The following is a 13,647-nucleotide window of genomic DNA, read 5'->3' as shown; positions in this document are numbered from 1 at the left end:
CTTTGAGTTCTCTAAGTATGCTTTACATGAAGGAAGGTAAATCAGAGCCAGATAGTCTAATTCACTTGACCATCAATGCCTTCATCAGAGGCCCTTGGTGTTAGGAAACCAAGATTTTCCTTCAGTGAATTAATTTGCATGTTTAGATCTGTGCAGCATAAGCATCTGCTTAGCTTTAATTTTTTTTTCCTGAACACTGGGCTGGAGACATAAGCATGTCAAATTAAAAGAGTTTTATAAGCCTTGGCATCCATCCTTGGGCCAGTTCTTGTCAATATTTTAATTAGTGACTGGAATGGGGAAGGACAGAGCATGCCCACTACCAAGCACCTACTGCAGTTTTGGAGGATATGATCAGAATTCAAAACTGCAGAAATAAAGCAATGTGAAAAAGAGGAAACTGAATATAAACAACTGCACAGCGTGTCATGGAAAAGGAAAGACAAATACACAAATATGAAATAGTGGAGGGCAGGGTATCTGACAAGTCTGTAGAGAACTGTTCAGAATAGTGATGTATCGTAAGTACAATCAGCATAATTAACGTTGGACACTGTTTAGTTTAGGTTTATTTACAGTAACTTGTTCTGCTCAGTGCTACAGAGATCCCAACTTGTGTACAACATCCAGTTTCTGGGCGCTCTGTTTCACAAATAATAAAGTTCAACTGACAGCAAAAAGAACAGTAGATTTAGACAAATTGATCTTTGATGAAAAGTTGAAAGGTTTAATTTAGCGAACCTAAGATGGAGAAGACAGAGAAACACAGCTTTCCATATATAAGATAGAAAATACGTGCATGTTTATTCCTTCCGATGAAAGAAGATTTAATCTAATCATTATGGAAAACTCAGAAGTATATTGCTGGCTTGATAAATGGGGATGTAATGGAACCATTGTTACCCGAAGTTTTTGAGAACATTTTAGAAAAATTAAAAAAATACAGCCATACATAGTCTAACTTCACTGCACCTTGGAGCAAAAGATAAACTACCTACTATCTTGAAGTCCTTTCTTACTGCCTTTTTCAAATCTGTGCATGAGGAGAAATGCAAGGTATTGAGTCTTAAAAAGAGTCAAGACACAGAATGCAGCAGTATGTGAGTCTTTTGCCAAGGCAAAAATAAATGGTAGAGCATACAGTGTATTTACTATTGATCTAGGGCAGTGAGTTGGCAAACTTTCCACAGGAAGGGAAATACAAAATTAGTAAAGGCTGGAGCAGATTCTAGGGGATCTCTTGAGGATTTTAACCTCCAGAGTTGAGTTAATTGACAGAGCAATAGTAGATTAAAAATATTGTTTATAATTATGAGCAAATGCACAGTGCAAGGAATAATTTTAACCACTTCCTCTTTGTAATTGGAACCATTCATGAACAGTCCCATGCACAATGTTCAGTTAGGGATTAAAAAAAAAATCTGTAAGCATATGAGTGGTTTGGATGATAATACTAAATGCTATCATATAAAACAGTGGTACAATCTCAATTAAAATATTATGTTTCATTTTGTTTATGCTCAGTAAATAAGCAAAAGTAAATTAAAATCATGATACAAATGTTCTCCTAGCCAGAGTGATTGAGTATACTCTTTTCAAGTGAAAAAAATCACAGTGGATGTGAGAATGGAGTACAAAGCAATGAACAGCCCTAAAAAAAAAAAGTAAAAAGAAAAACAAGATGAATGTTTCCTTTTAAGTCTTCTAACACAAGAATAATGAAAGACAGAAACCTAAGCCTTTCTGTTTGTTTTGTTGTTTGTCTGTTTTTGTAAACATCAATTTGAGTTCATCATACCTGTTGCAGAGGTATTGATCTTTCCTTCTTAATCTTTCCTTTTTCTGCAGATTCTTTTCTCTAACATCATCCACTGCACAGCCAACTTGCTGGGCATTTTCTGTAGCCTGACAGTGATTTTGACTTGACTTTTTGTATAGGCCTTTGCATTTGAATTTCAAGTGTGATTCTTCTCATCTGTTCCCATGCAATAATAACTCCCAGAATTATTTATTTATTTATTTATTTATTTATTTTTTCCTACAGGTTTTCATCATTTTGTGTCTCAATGCCCTGCCTGGAACTCACAAGTGTGGTCTTCCCTTGTTTGTACTGCTTCAGAAAGTTGCATCAGGGATTAAATCTTTGGGTCTTTCACTCCCTTTGAATCTTTTTGTTGGCTCCTTTTCTCAGTCACATCACAAGCTTGGCCATTTGGGCTTCAGGGCCCCTAAGATTTACTCTCTCTTTGTCTAATTTTTCTTGTGCCATCTTCTGTTCTCCAGTCAAGCAGTGGCAATATCTTTTATCTTCATCCTTTCATTATTTTCAAATGAATAGTTTGTGAAGATTTTCACCAGATGTGCCCTTGTGTGTTGATAGAGTTCTTCATAAATATCTGTAAAGCTTCCCTTGAAACTACTTTTACATCTTCTTTAATGCAATGCCTAGAAAGAAATCAGGAGTGATGGAATATCTTGGATTCAACCACGATGAACAGTATTCTCCCATAATTTGCTTGTATATTCCTCTTTATCTTTTGTCAGTTTCCCCCTTGTTGTTTATCTGTGTAGCTTTTGAGCTTCCTATTTCTCCTCCATTTCCCCAGCATGAGGCTAGGAGACCAATAGCTGCAGATTATCACTACAGTTTTGGGGTGTCTAGAAAATGTGTGTTTATGTTGTTTAATGAGAATGCCCAGAGTTGCATTGTTCTAAAGAGGAAAAGCAAAAGAGAAGGGATAGATAAACTTTGCTCTTCAGAGGATAGGTTGGCCAACTGATAGGAAGAAATGCACTTTTTGAGAAAGATGGCTGTCAGCTTCCTCCTTTTGCACTGTTGACTGATCAAGTGAGAACTTCAACTGAAGTACATTAAGGAGGGCCAGCTCTGAGTCCCACTTTTTCTTCTTTGGAATTAAAAAAAGACTTTGTTCAGAGCCAAGCCTGAGACTCTGGGATGGGGCCTTAAAGCTTGGCAACAAAGAATCAGATAACCTTTTTCATTTCATTATAATGCGAAGGAAAAGTGCATTTCAAAATGTCAAAAATCAGACATGAAATGAAATATCTACTTACACTTAGTACTATTTAAAGTATCCAGTACTGGTTACTTCTGAAAATATGTTATTGGATTAGGTAGATCATTGATACGATAGGTCATGGCAGTTTATATATTCCTGTGAAAAATCAGTTGTTGTTCCTGAGAAATTATTTGTATTATTGGAAAGGTATTAAATAAATGACACGTAGAGATTGAAATGAAGAAGCTAGTTCTTGACTTGCCTTGAAGGCAGTCTGTCTTACTTAATAAGCCTTTAACAGTGGAATGGTTAAATTGGGAAACAGGCCAAGAACCAAGGGAAGAGAATGTAACGTCCCTAGTCATAGGGCTGGTGGTTGGTAGTGCCCTGGGACTGGCAGATCTTGGGAACACAGCTGTTACATCCCAATAATTAAAATGCTGTTAGGTCAAAAGTGACTTTTGTGAACTGTTTTATTTTTATTTTATTCCAATCCACAATTCTGCAAAAAGTTGTAACATTTTTCAGTCTGATGTCTCCCCTGCTATTTTCTGCTCCTTAATGAAGTACAATTTTCAAATATTGTGTTGCGAAGAAACAAATTGTTGAAGATCAATGTAACTGATGAGATCTTGGTGCCTTACCATTTTATCTGATTAAACTGTGTTGGGAGATTATCTGTCCAGTATGAGGTGCATAAATAACATAATGCTGTCTAGGAGACGTAAAGTGCTCTCTCTTTCTGTCATTTGTTAGGATTAGAATTAAATTCCCCAGTTGTATTTAGTAATGCTTGTGATTCTTTTGTGTTTTGTGATTGAAAATTCATCATAATTAGTGCCTAATCTACAGCTTTGATTTGGGTTCTTACTCTAATCGCATTTTAAACATGCACTGGCCCTGCTTGAAGGGTCCTTAAAAAGTTGAAAAAGTTGTTTTTTCACTGCAGATCTGGATTTTAAAGTTGAAAACAAATTGTGGAAAGCTGCTGAAATGATGCTTTATCTAACTAGCTCTTCTTTCCCTCAGCCTTATCTGCCCACAAAGGAGAGTACATGTCCCAGTTCAGTCATGTATTTGGCTGAAAGCCTGAAACAGATCCCAGGCTGAACCTTGAGCTTGTGCTCTTCAGCTCTCTGGGGATTGCCTCCATGTTTTTTGTTCCTATTTCAGCCCAGGTAGAATTGGAAAGGAAAGCATCCCTAGGAGAAGTGGTGCTTGCGTTGCCTAAGCTGGGACAGTGGAGGCCAAGTCACTAGATTTGTAGATCTGCACTGCCATTGACAGCTCATCCATCCTTCTGTGCCTCGATTCCCACATTTGGGAAGTGGAATTAACATCATGTTTTGCAAACATAAATGAGATCTCATTTATGAGATCTTCCTCAAATCACTTTCATTTGAGCCTCTTCCTCAAATTACTTTGATTTTTATTTTTTTGTTGTTGTTTTAGCAAGACACCTGTCTGCATGCAATGGGTACAATAATTCTTGTGGTTAAGTCTTTTTAGTGCTGCAGTCCTGGGCAATCAAGGTGCTCTGTTGCTCTGATGAGTGATCGTAAAGTACGAATACAATCTAGAGGACGGTCTTGATAGGTTTCCTCTCTACAGAGAAGAAAATACTTAACTTCAGTGGAGAAGCAGCCCAGAAAGCGAAATATTTCAGTCCCCTTTTGTTTCTCTAAAACATGGATTTTGCTTATAGTTCATAAAACTGTTGATGGTAAAAGTTCTGTAAAAAGCAGAATTCCTTGTTACCCCAGAACCTGATAACTGATGAGTATTTTAATCACAGTTCTTGCCAGCTGTGAAGGCCTATGCAAGTGGGCCATTCTTTACTGATACAGCCTAAAATGGAGATCTGCAGCTGTCAGGCAGAGCATCTTTCTTGTGCCATGGTAACTTTGTCCCGGCAAGTGGTGATTGCCTTTTGCCTGCCACTGTCATTTCCTCCATCTCTGTTGGTTTCTTGTAAAGCAGCAGCTGTTAACTGGAGCAGTGGGTCTGAAGAAAGAGAATGAGGAAATCTTTATGTTCTGTCACAGATTACTTTTTTTTATATGTTTATTTCCTGCGTGATGCCCAGCCTCACCATTCATCCCTGAAGTCAAGAATTTTAGGCTTGCTGCCTCCCTGAAACCGATGTGTGGAAGTGCTGAGTTGCTCAGCCTTTTCTGCAGTGCAGACAAAGAGAAACCAGAGGTCTGGTTTCTCTCTGACATGGTCTTGCATTTCCTCTGAAAACTTGTTCGAGTCCCTTCATTTCACCGGTGCAGTTTTTTTTAATTGATTTTCTTCCCTTGAAAAATAGGAGAAACATATTTACCCAATTTTACAGGAGAGTTACGAGGAAACTTTTGTCAGTGTGAGTGAGCTGTGATGTAACAGAATACTGAGACAATGGGAACCATGCCTGGCTATGTTCTATGTTTTGTAAGCCTAAAATGCTGTATGGATTAAGTACATATGGAAATCTCAGGCTTACCTGTTAGCAGTTTGATGATTTTTTTTGGAACAAGTATGCATTGTTTTATATGGGAAAGGTTTTGGTTTTCTTTTTTTTTATTATTTCTTTTTTACTTAAACCTTAATGTGAAAGTATTGTGGCAAATACTGCAGGTACAGCTTTTTTCATTTTCATTTGTAAATAAAATTTTTAGAAGATCTCCAGCTATCCATTCTATTTACTCAGAGCTTCCACTGACCTTTCAATGTGTAGGAAGCTCACCAATCCTATGCTACAGATATTAGCAGACTGTGTACAGTTCAGGTCTTCAGCATGCCAGAACCTAGATACTGTTCTAACCTTTGTATTATACTAATTTACTAAATTTATGCAGTGATACAAAAAAAAAAAGTTCAATTTAAAGTCTAGTTAACAAAAGGATTTAATGACTAAGAGTCAAATCTTGTTGTTGTCGTTCATTACAGAATATTCTTCTATCGTTAACTCTGCTCTGAATAAATGTCCAGAAATTTATAGTTGCTCACAATTTTTACTAGAGGACAAACATTTATGCTCTAAAAAAACACTGATGCTATAAAATTCTTTCACGTGGAGTACTGTGCTTGGCTGACATGATCTAAAATACACATTTAGTGGAAAATCAGTGGTTCTTGTTCTCCTAAGTTTAGTGTTTCGCTTTTTACAATGTCATTCAGCCTTTGAGGATGCATTCTGGGTAGTATAAAATAAACAGTATGATCACCGGTAACATATTTGTGAGTTACAACCTTAGAAACAGTAGGTTATTTTTCACTAATGTGCTTTTCCCATAGAAGACATGAATTTTTGTGATGTTTTATTGACAATATTTATCATTGTCCTGCATTGTTTTTAGTTCAAAATTGGACCCTCTGGTGAACGCTGTACAAAGACAGAAAAATAGGTAGCCTGTGCCCTGAACTGATTGCTTTTTAAGCTGCAATATTGACATTGGAACATTAAATATATAAATCTTGACCTAGAAGCTCCTGGGTATTTTGCAGTTGATCTTAGAAAAGCGAAGACTTCACTAACTACCTTTTTTGGTAGGACATAATGAATCATGTCATTTCAACACCTGAATGGGATTTAGTTGTTTGAAGTCATCACTGCATCACTTTAGATAGGAAATGCGGATATTATTAAAAATTTATAATTGTAAATTTAGATAGAGTATTTAGGTAGCGAGCTCTGCTTTCTGCTTCCCTTCCCAGCATTATACAAGCACTGTTTTTTGTTTGAAAATAATTAGTATGGTGGCATAAATACCTTCCAACTGTAAATTCTTTTTTTTTTTTTGAGTACTGTTGTTTGTGTTTTTCTTCAGGGCTTGCTGGAAAGATTATAAAAGCCATCATTAACGAAGGATTTCAGATCTCAGCTTTACAGATGGTAGGTTTTATTTCGTATATGTTTCTCTGATAAATAGAGGCTGGAGAAGTGCTGTGTGCACTTCACAGCAATGCACAGGTGTCTTCCTGCAACACAAAACCCTTGTGCGGACTGTGTAGCACTGTTTTGGGATTGGCACTGTCCTTGTGATATTTGTGTTTTATTGTTTGATTGATCAGCTGATCTGTTTCTCCTTGCTGGTTGACCTTGAGCCAAGACACTTTACCTCTCTGTGTCTCAGTTTCCTATGGTTAGAAGGGAAATAATGACGTGGGTCTTTTCTGGAGCAACTGGGGATATCTTTACAAAATGCACTAGTTAAGATTAGGGAAATAATTGTTAATATAATTCCTCATTTTTTAAAATATATAGTTAGCATGAATTTATGGGAGGGTTTTCAAAGATACTTAAAGGATTGACACCCTCATCACTATCAGAATTTAAAGGATGTTGGCACAGAGATTGTTCCTGCGAGTATCCCTTTAAGTTCTGCTCTTTGTATTTTGTGGTAGTCCTTAGAACTGAAATCCCCTCATGACTCAAATCCCCACTGCAAATGAAGGACAGCCCCTTCCCTTTACTATGCAACAAACAGATCCTCTTGTACATCTTAGTGGCATTAGTCAGCACTGCAAATTAAATACAATTTCAACTTATGTTTAGGGTAGAAAATGATACTGTATGCTCTTTTGTATGTAGCAACATTGGCTAAATGTTGATGCTAATAAACATCATATTGCAGCTGTAAAGCCATTCCTTTTATCTAGTGAAACTTAAAAGAGTATTCTAAATTCTGGCTTGTTAAGAAGGGGTGTCTGTCTATTTTTTTTCATTTAAAGCAAATGGCTAACATTTTTTTTTTCTTAGTTCAACATGGAGCGTGCAAATGTGGAGGAATTTTATGAGATTTACAAAGGTGTTGTTGCTGAATATATGGTAAGCATAAGTTTGAGAAGAATCTATTTAAAAATAAAGTATGATTAAACAAGGAAGTGGTCACATCTGTCCATTTTCGTGACTGTGATAGGATTTTCTTTAGAAACTTGTTTTTGTCCAATTCTAGCTTGTTCTGAAATAACCTAATGCATCTCAGAAAGTATGCTACATGTGTTGTAGGAAAGGAGACTCCTGTGTGAAAATTGTTGAGCCAAGGAATTCGAAAAATACAACAGAATAAAAAAAAAAAATCAGATAAATTATTTTATTGTGGTAGAGCTATGAGAATGTGTCACATATATATCTTTGGCCAGTTTGATATTGCAATAGTGGCTTGGACCAGAATAAGTATTTATTATTTTGTTTACAGTGGGGATGCTTCCTAATGACATTTTGAGCCATTCTTAAATTTATTGATCTGACTTCTGTGGTCCTCAGAAAATTTAAGAAGCTAAAGATATAGTGTAATCCTAGTGGACATCTAAGTATAGATATATACATAAGACCCTGTATATATTTATGAGACCCTGTATATATATATATATATATAAAAAAGACCCTGTATATTATTATGATTTGTTGTACTGCAACATAAAACTTTCGATGGCAGATAGAACAACAGGAATGCAGGAAGTCAACATTGTTTTTCTGTATCACCTTCTGTCAGAGAATTGTCATTAATTTTGCAGATCATAACAAGTTTAGTTTCACTCTCATGCTATGTACTATGCAAGTTATCTTTAATTTATAAATAGTTAAATTATTAAAAGTTTTCTCTGCAGTTACAAATATCGCTCCAAACAATTACTAATATTACTGTGACAATGTGACTTTTTTTTTTCCCTTTATGACTGTTGAGTCCAACTTACTTCAGCAGAGTTTGTAGATTCCTCTTTGGATAGTTTATGAACTCTAAGTTAATTATCAGATTAGGAAATGCTTATAAAGTTTCCTCTGCTAACACCCTTTGAACCAAGAACCCAAGGAAGTTTGGACAGGGAGACTTGGAGGTAAGTAGCAGAACTCAAACGTGGTGGTATTGGACCAGTATTTCAAGACCCAAAGAATCCTCTGGTGCTGCAAAAGTCTGTGCTTTGAACCAAACTGGAAATTCTTGACCATTTTCTGCAATTTTGCACAAACTCCAACCCCCAAATAAATTGCAAATTTATATAATTTGATTGGAGACTTACTCAGAAGGGAAAGTGACATTTAAACAGGGTAAGTCAATAAAGACGCTATGTTTCAGATGAGATTTGAAGAAAAGTAAGAATCTGGGGCTCTGTCCTGCATGCCATATGTGCTTGACGCACTCAGTTGAAATTAATGGGATATCTTCGTGCACTCAGGATATCTGTGAAACAGGAAAACGTGGGAAAGCTAATCATGATGGTAAAGGGATCCAGAGAACGCGCATATGGGAACAGCAATAGATACTGTCAGTGCAGGCCAAATAGGAAGATGTGCAATAGGGTATTGAAGAAAGAACATGACCTCTTGTGTCTGTGACTCAGAACCGTCTGTTTTGATCTGAATTTTATTTATAACTTTCAAATAACTCAGTGCAGAAACAGAGGATACATATCATCCTGAAACCCTTTTCAGAAAATGTACTCCTATTTCTTCTGGTTACTCCTTGTAGGTGAGATAAAGGCTTGACATGTTGTACGTAAAGCGGTTCTCTGGGAAAAGAGAATGCTGAACAGTTGCTAAAATGAAAAAAAAAAAATCAGCTCTCTTAGTTTCTCCTCTAATCAATAGGTCCTACATAGGATTACATAGGTAACAGATATTTAGATAACAGAATTCAGAGAAATCATACAGAGTAATGACTTTATGGCAACTTACTGCTTCTTAACAGGAACAAATATATTGCTCTTTGCCTGTTGTTTTTATAAAAGTGTCCATTGGTGATGAGGCCATGTTTTTAAGTCAAATATTTATTCTTTTTTTGTAAAACGTGAAACTAGCCTGCTCTCTATTCACATCACAGAAAATATCACAGGAATATTTCTACCTACATTTCCTAGGATCAAGCTGATGATAGAGGCACTTAGCTAAAATTCTTTCCCATTGATTTCAGAGTAGTGAGATTAAGCATGTGCATTCAGTGTGATATTCATTACAAAAATACCAATTCTTTGGAACAATTTTGCTCAGATTTGTTTCCTTCTTTTTTCTTTTCCAGGAAATGGTTACAGAGTTGTGTTCAGGCCCTTGCATAGCAATGGAGATTATACAGCCTGAACCTCCAAAAACGTTCAGAGACTTCTGTGGTCCTTCTGATCCTGTAAGTACTTGCTTGAATGATAAGCAATACTAAAAAAAAAAATGATGCACTGCCTATGTGAATTAAAATATCACAGCATCGTATGGCTGCCATGTACTTGCTGCATTTCCTCGAAGCACGTGAGCATTACCTTATGGAAGTGAAATGCTAGATTCTGGATTAGTTTGCAAATCCTCTAACAAATCCTCTATCTTACCTAAACCAGATGATAAAATACCATGATGATATTTATGTGAAAAGAAAACCATTTAGGCAAAAATCTTGGTTAAAGATTCATAAATATTCTAACACAAGGCTTCAGAGCCCTAGAACAAATAGTTATTGCTTTTGCATGCCAGTGTAAACCAAATGTTAGCCACTGCGGTCTGTGGCATTGTCCTAGGACAGAAGTGTAAAAGGGTAATCAGTTTCAGTGGTTTTGGAAGGAACCAAACAAAAAATGATGTAAAACTTATTGTAGCTGCTTGCTATGCTAATGCTTCTAGCGTTTAATTTTTCATTTGGTGAGGTAAGTAATTGGATATGCATGATACTGTAAGCAATCTGGAGATGAACGTAAATGCTGTCTCAAAGGGTTTGCCATTTTTTGTTAAATAATGAAGGCCACACAGAAACCATGAAGCGAAATATAAAGATGGAGACAATGAAGTCACATCGGATGATATGATTTGATGTTTTAGTTGCAGACAGGGTGGGTTTACCAGTTTCCACGGAAAAGAAAAAAAAACAACACACAGGTTTAGATTAGAAAGGCAGAGCAAGTTGTTTGGGATGTATTTCTCTTCAGACCTGCAGTTTTCATTACAGAAAGAATGAGTTAAAGGCATTGTCCAAGCCTGTTTTTCCTCTTCTGTTTGGTTGCATTAAGTGTTTTGAATGTTCCTCTGTTGGGTTAGCATCTTGCAAATAGAGCATGTAACATATTTTATCTCACTTAGTTTTAACTGCAGAATGATGTATCAGTAGTAATGTGCCTGGTATGGCCATTTCAGATTTTTTTCAAATTCCATGTTTTAAGGTTTCTGGTCTTTAAAACTTTCAAAGATGCAGTTGCTTTATTTGCACCTATTATATCTTTTTCATGTTTCTTCTGGTTTAATGCCTGATATGTTAAAATTGGAATATATACACAAACATGACAGCTGCTTTAAGTTACTAAAGACAAGTGCACCTATACAAGGGGAAATTATTTTCACTTGCTATATTCCATGAAAAGTTCCATCATAGCCATACAACGTGTGTGGCAGAAGGAATTGTTAACGAGTTGAGGAACTGAGGGGTGTATAGACTGATGGCTTCTGTGGGTAGCATAGGAAAACAGCAAAGGAGGGAACTAAATTCCTGTTTCCCAGATTTTTTGCTAGTGACCTACCTATGCTGTTTGCCTTTCTCTTTTAACGTTTAAATGTGTGACCTGTGAAGTAAGAATGAGTACCCTCCTGCTTCCAGTGGAAGCAGGTGTCTATAAGTTTTGGACACTGACATCATAGCAGTTGCGCTAATGTATGTTTGGAAGACAGGCAGCTGTTATACATTTCTCTCTACTGTTTTCTATAAGAATTCCAAGCTAATTGATTCCTCAGGCACTTAAAGTGCATATATAGTGACTGCACCTGTTTTCAAGAGTGGTCTTTGCCTGAAATTTTTGTATCTCTTCGGATAGTGTATGTACCTTGTCCTTGAGGAAGAGGTGGCTGAGATAGCTCCGTGGACTTTTGTCATTCTCAACTTGTATTGTCAGAGAAGCTCCTGACTGAATTCCGTAGTCAAAATACCTGTCTCAAACAGAGGTAGCAGGAACCATAACAGCAGTTACATTATGTGGCAAGGTTATATACAGACTGTTAAGATACCACAAACTTGATGTTCTAGTGGTTAGGTAAATATACGTATCATGCAAATAGCGTGTTAGCTTTGAGAGATCTGGATCTGTCTGTAACTTTTTTGATTTATATATGCTGGATCCTGATGCGTGTACAGGCTGTTTATAAATGCAGGGGAAGACCAGTTTGTACCTGTAGTACAGAATGTATCTGATCGGGTCACTTTGGCTCCTGTTGGATAGTGCCCTATTTGGCAAGTAGTGCCATTGAAATCACTGTGATTACTCTCAAAGCAAGGTCCTATTTGAAGTGAGTAAAGGTGTTGGAATTTGACTTATATAATGCTCTTCTCAGTCACATGTGCTGTTAATTATATCTCAGATACATTGCAAATGTAATAAGCACTTTGTGGCAAGTCAGGTATTGTAACTGGGTTGGAGTAGTCAGCCCTCTCAGTCTGTCCTTGGTTTTGCAGGGAAATAGTTGGGAAACACCTCAATAAAAGGCATCCAAAGAAAGGTGATACAAATTTTCCCAAATCAAAGCAAGATGTCAATAGAAATAGGTCTGGCTATGTCCAAGCCCCTAGTATTTAAGGCTGAAAAAAGAATCAGAGATGTTCCATTTTGAGCATTATATTTTATTTTAGCAATCTATACCAAGCGTAAAATGCTAAAAATGAAAGGGGGCTTTGTGCTATTTTCTTTAACTGGGTAATATTTTGTTAGTACCACAGGTCAGTCAAGCTCTCTGCCAAAAATATCCTGCATTATAAAACAGCTTATACTTTATTAAAACGTCTCATGGGATAGTGGGGAGGACTGCTAACCAAAAAAACCTGTTTTGAGCTTTTTTGTAGTAGTGTATGAACAGTCTATGAAATCTGGAAAGTGGGATAAAGATATTTGTCTGTAAGGAGCTGTGCTAGACGTGCTCACTCTCAAAATTACTGTCCCTGACTTGATGGAAGGGATCAGTGCCCCAGGTTCCACTCTCATGGTGTGTGTGTCCCTGCTGTGTGGCGGATGGGCTAGGAGTAATGCTTTTCTGCAGATCTTGCTGCTTCTTGCATTCGCATACACTGGCGTGTTTCTGATGAGTGGCTGGCTGGATCATTGCACGTTTGGTGAACTGTCAGTGTCTTTATACTTGGCTTAACCTTCTGGAGTGCAGCCAGATTTTTTCCGGTTTTGCTGGTCTCATCTGAGGCTTTTCTGTACTCTCACATCAGCTGTGGTGCTTGCTGTCTTCTCTTCTGGTTGCAGGCCTCTAGCTTAGCTGTTCCTCACAGTCGGATCCCAGACTGCTTGTGTAGCTTGAGCTTGAATTCTCTTTGCACCTGGTTTTCTCTGTCCTGGAAGGCCTCTGTACCTGATGCGTAGGGCTTGGAAATGGAAGGCTCTCTCCACATCTACTGTAATAAACAAGTATTCATGACTTGTATGTTGTTGCAGCAACCCTATAAAGGCCAGTAGGCTGTTCTGATCCCTATCTTGAAAATACTGTTTCTTTATGATGTTAATATGTACTGTTTAAAAAAAAAAAGGTCTCTGAATTCCATGCCAGACTCTAGCTTTTCAAGGAGGGAAAGCCCCCAAAGCTAGGAGGTATGATGTTTCAATGTCCTATGAGCAGGTGAGCACTTTTATTTAGATAGTTGAATTTCAAGTGGAAATGGGATTTCTGAAATGGCTTTGAGTT

General features: G+C 37.0%; 1 protein-coding gene across 2 annotated transcripts in view; it reads left to right on the top strand.

Moving 5' to 3' along the window:
- Positions 1–13,647, top strand: part of NME7 (NME/NM23 family member 7) — a 96,118-nt gene that overhangs the window by 45,315 nt on the left and 37,156 nt on the right. For both annotated transcript variants that reach the window (XM_035540378.2, XM_035540379.2), the window contains exons 8-10: positions 6,833–6,897; positions 7,765–7,833; positions 10,022–10,123. In XM_035540378.2, the coding sequence (XP_035396271.1) occupies positions 6,833–6,897; positions 7,765–7,833; positions 10,022–10,123 (236 nt within the window). The remainder of the gene's footprint in view (positions 1–6,832; positions 6,898–7,764; positions 7,834–10,021; positions 10,124–13,647) is intronic.

The sequence above is a fragment of the Cygnus atratus genome, chromosome 1 (assembly GCF_013377495.2).
Source record: "Cygnus atratus isolate AKBS03 ecotype Queensland, Australia chromosome 1, CAtr_DNAZoo_HiC_assembly, whole genome shotgun sequence".
Lineage (NCBI taxonomy): Eukaryota > Metazoa > Chordata > Aves > Anseriformes > Anatidae > Cygnus > Cygnus atratus.
The sequence above is the reverse complement of the archived record's forward strand: the minus strand, read 5'-3'. Positions and strand labels throughout refer to the sequence as shown.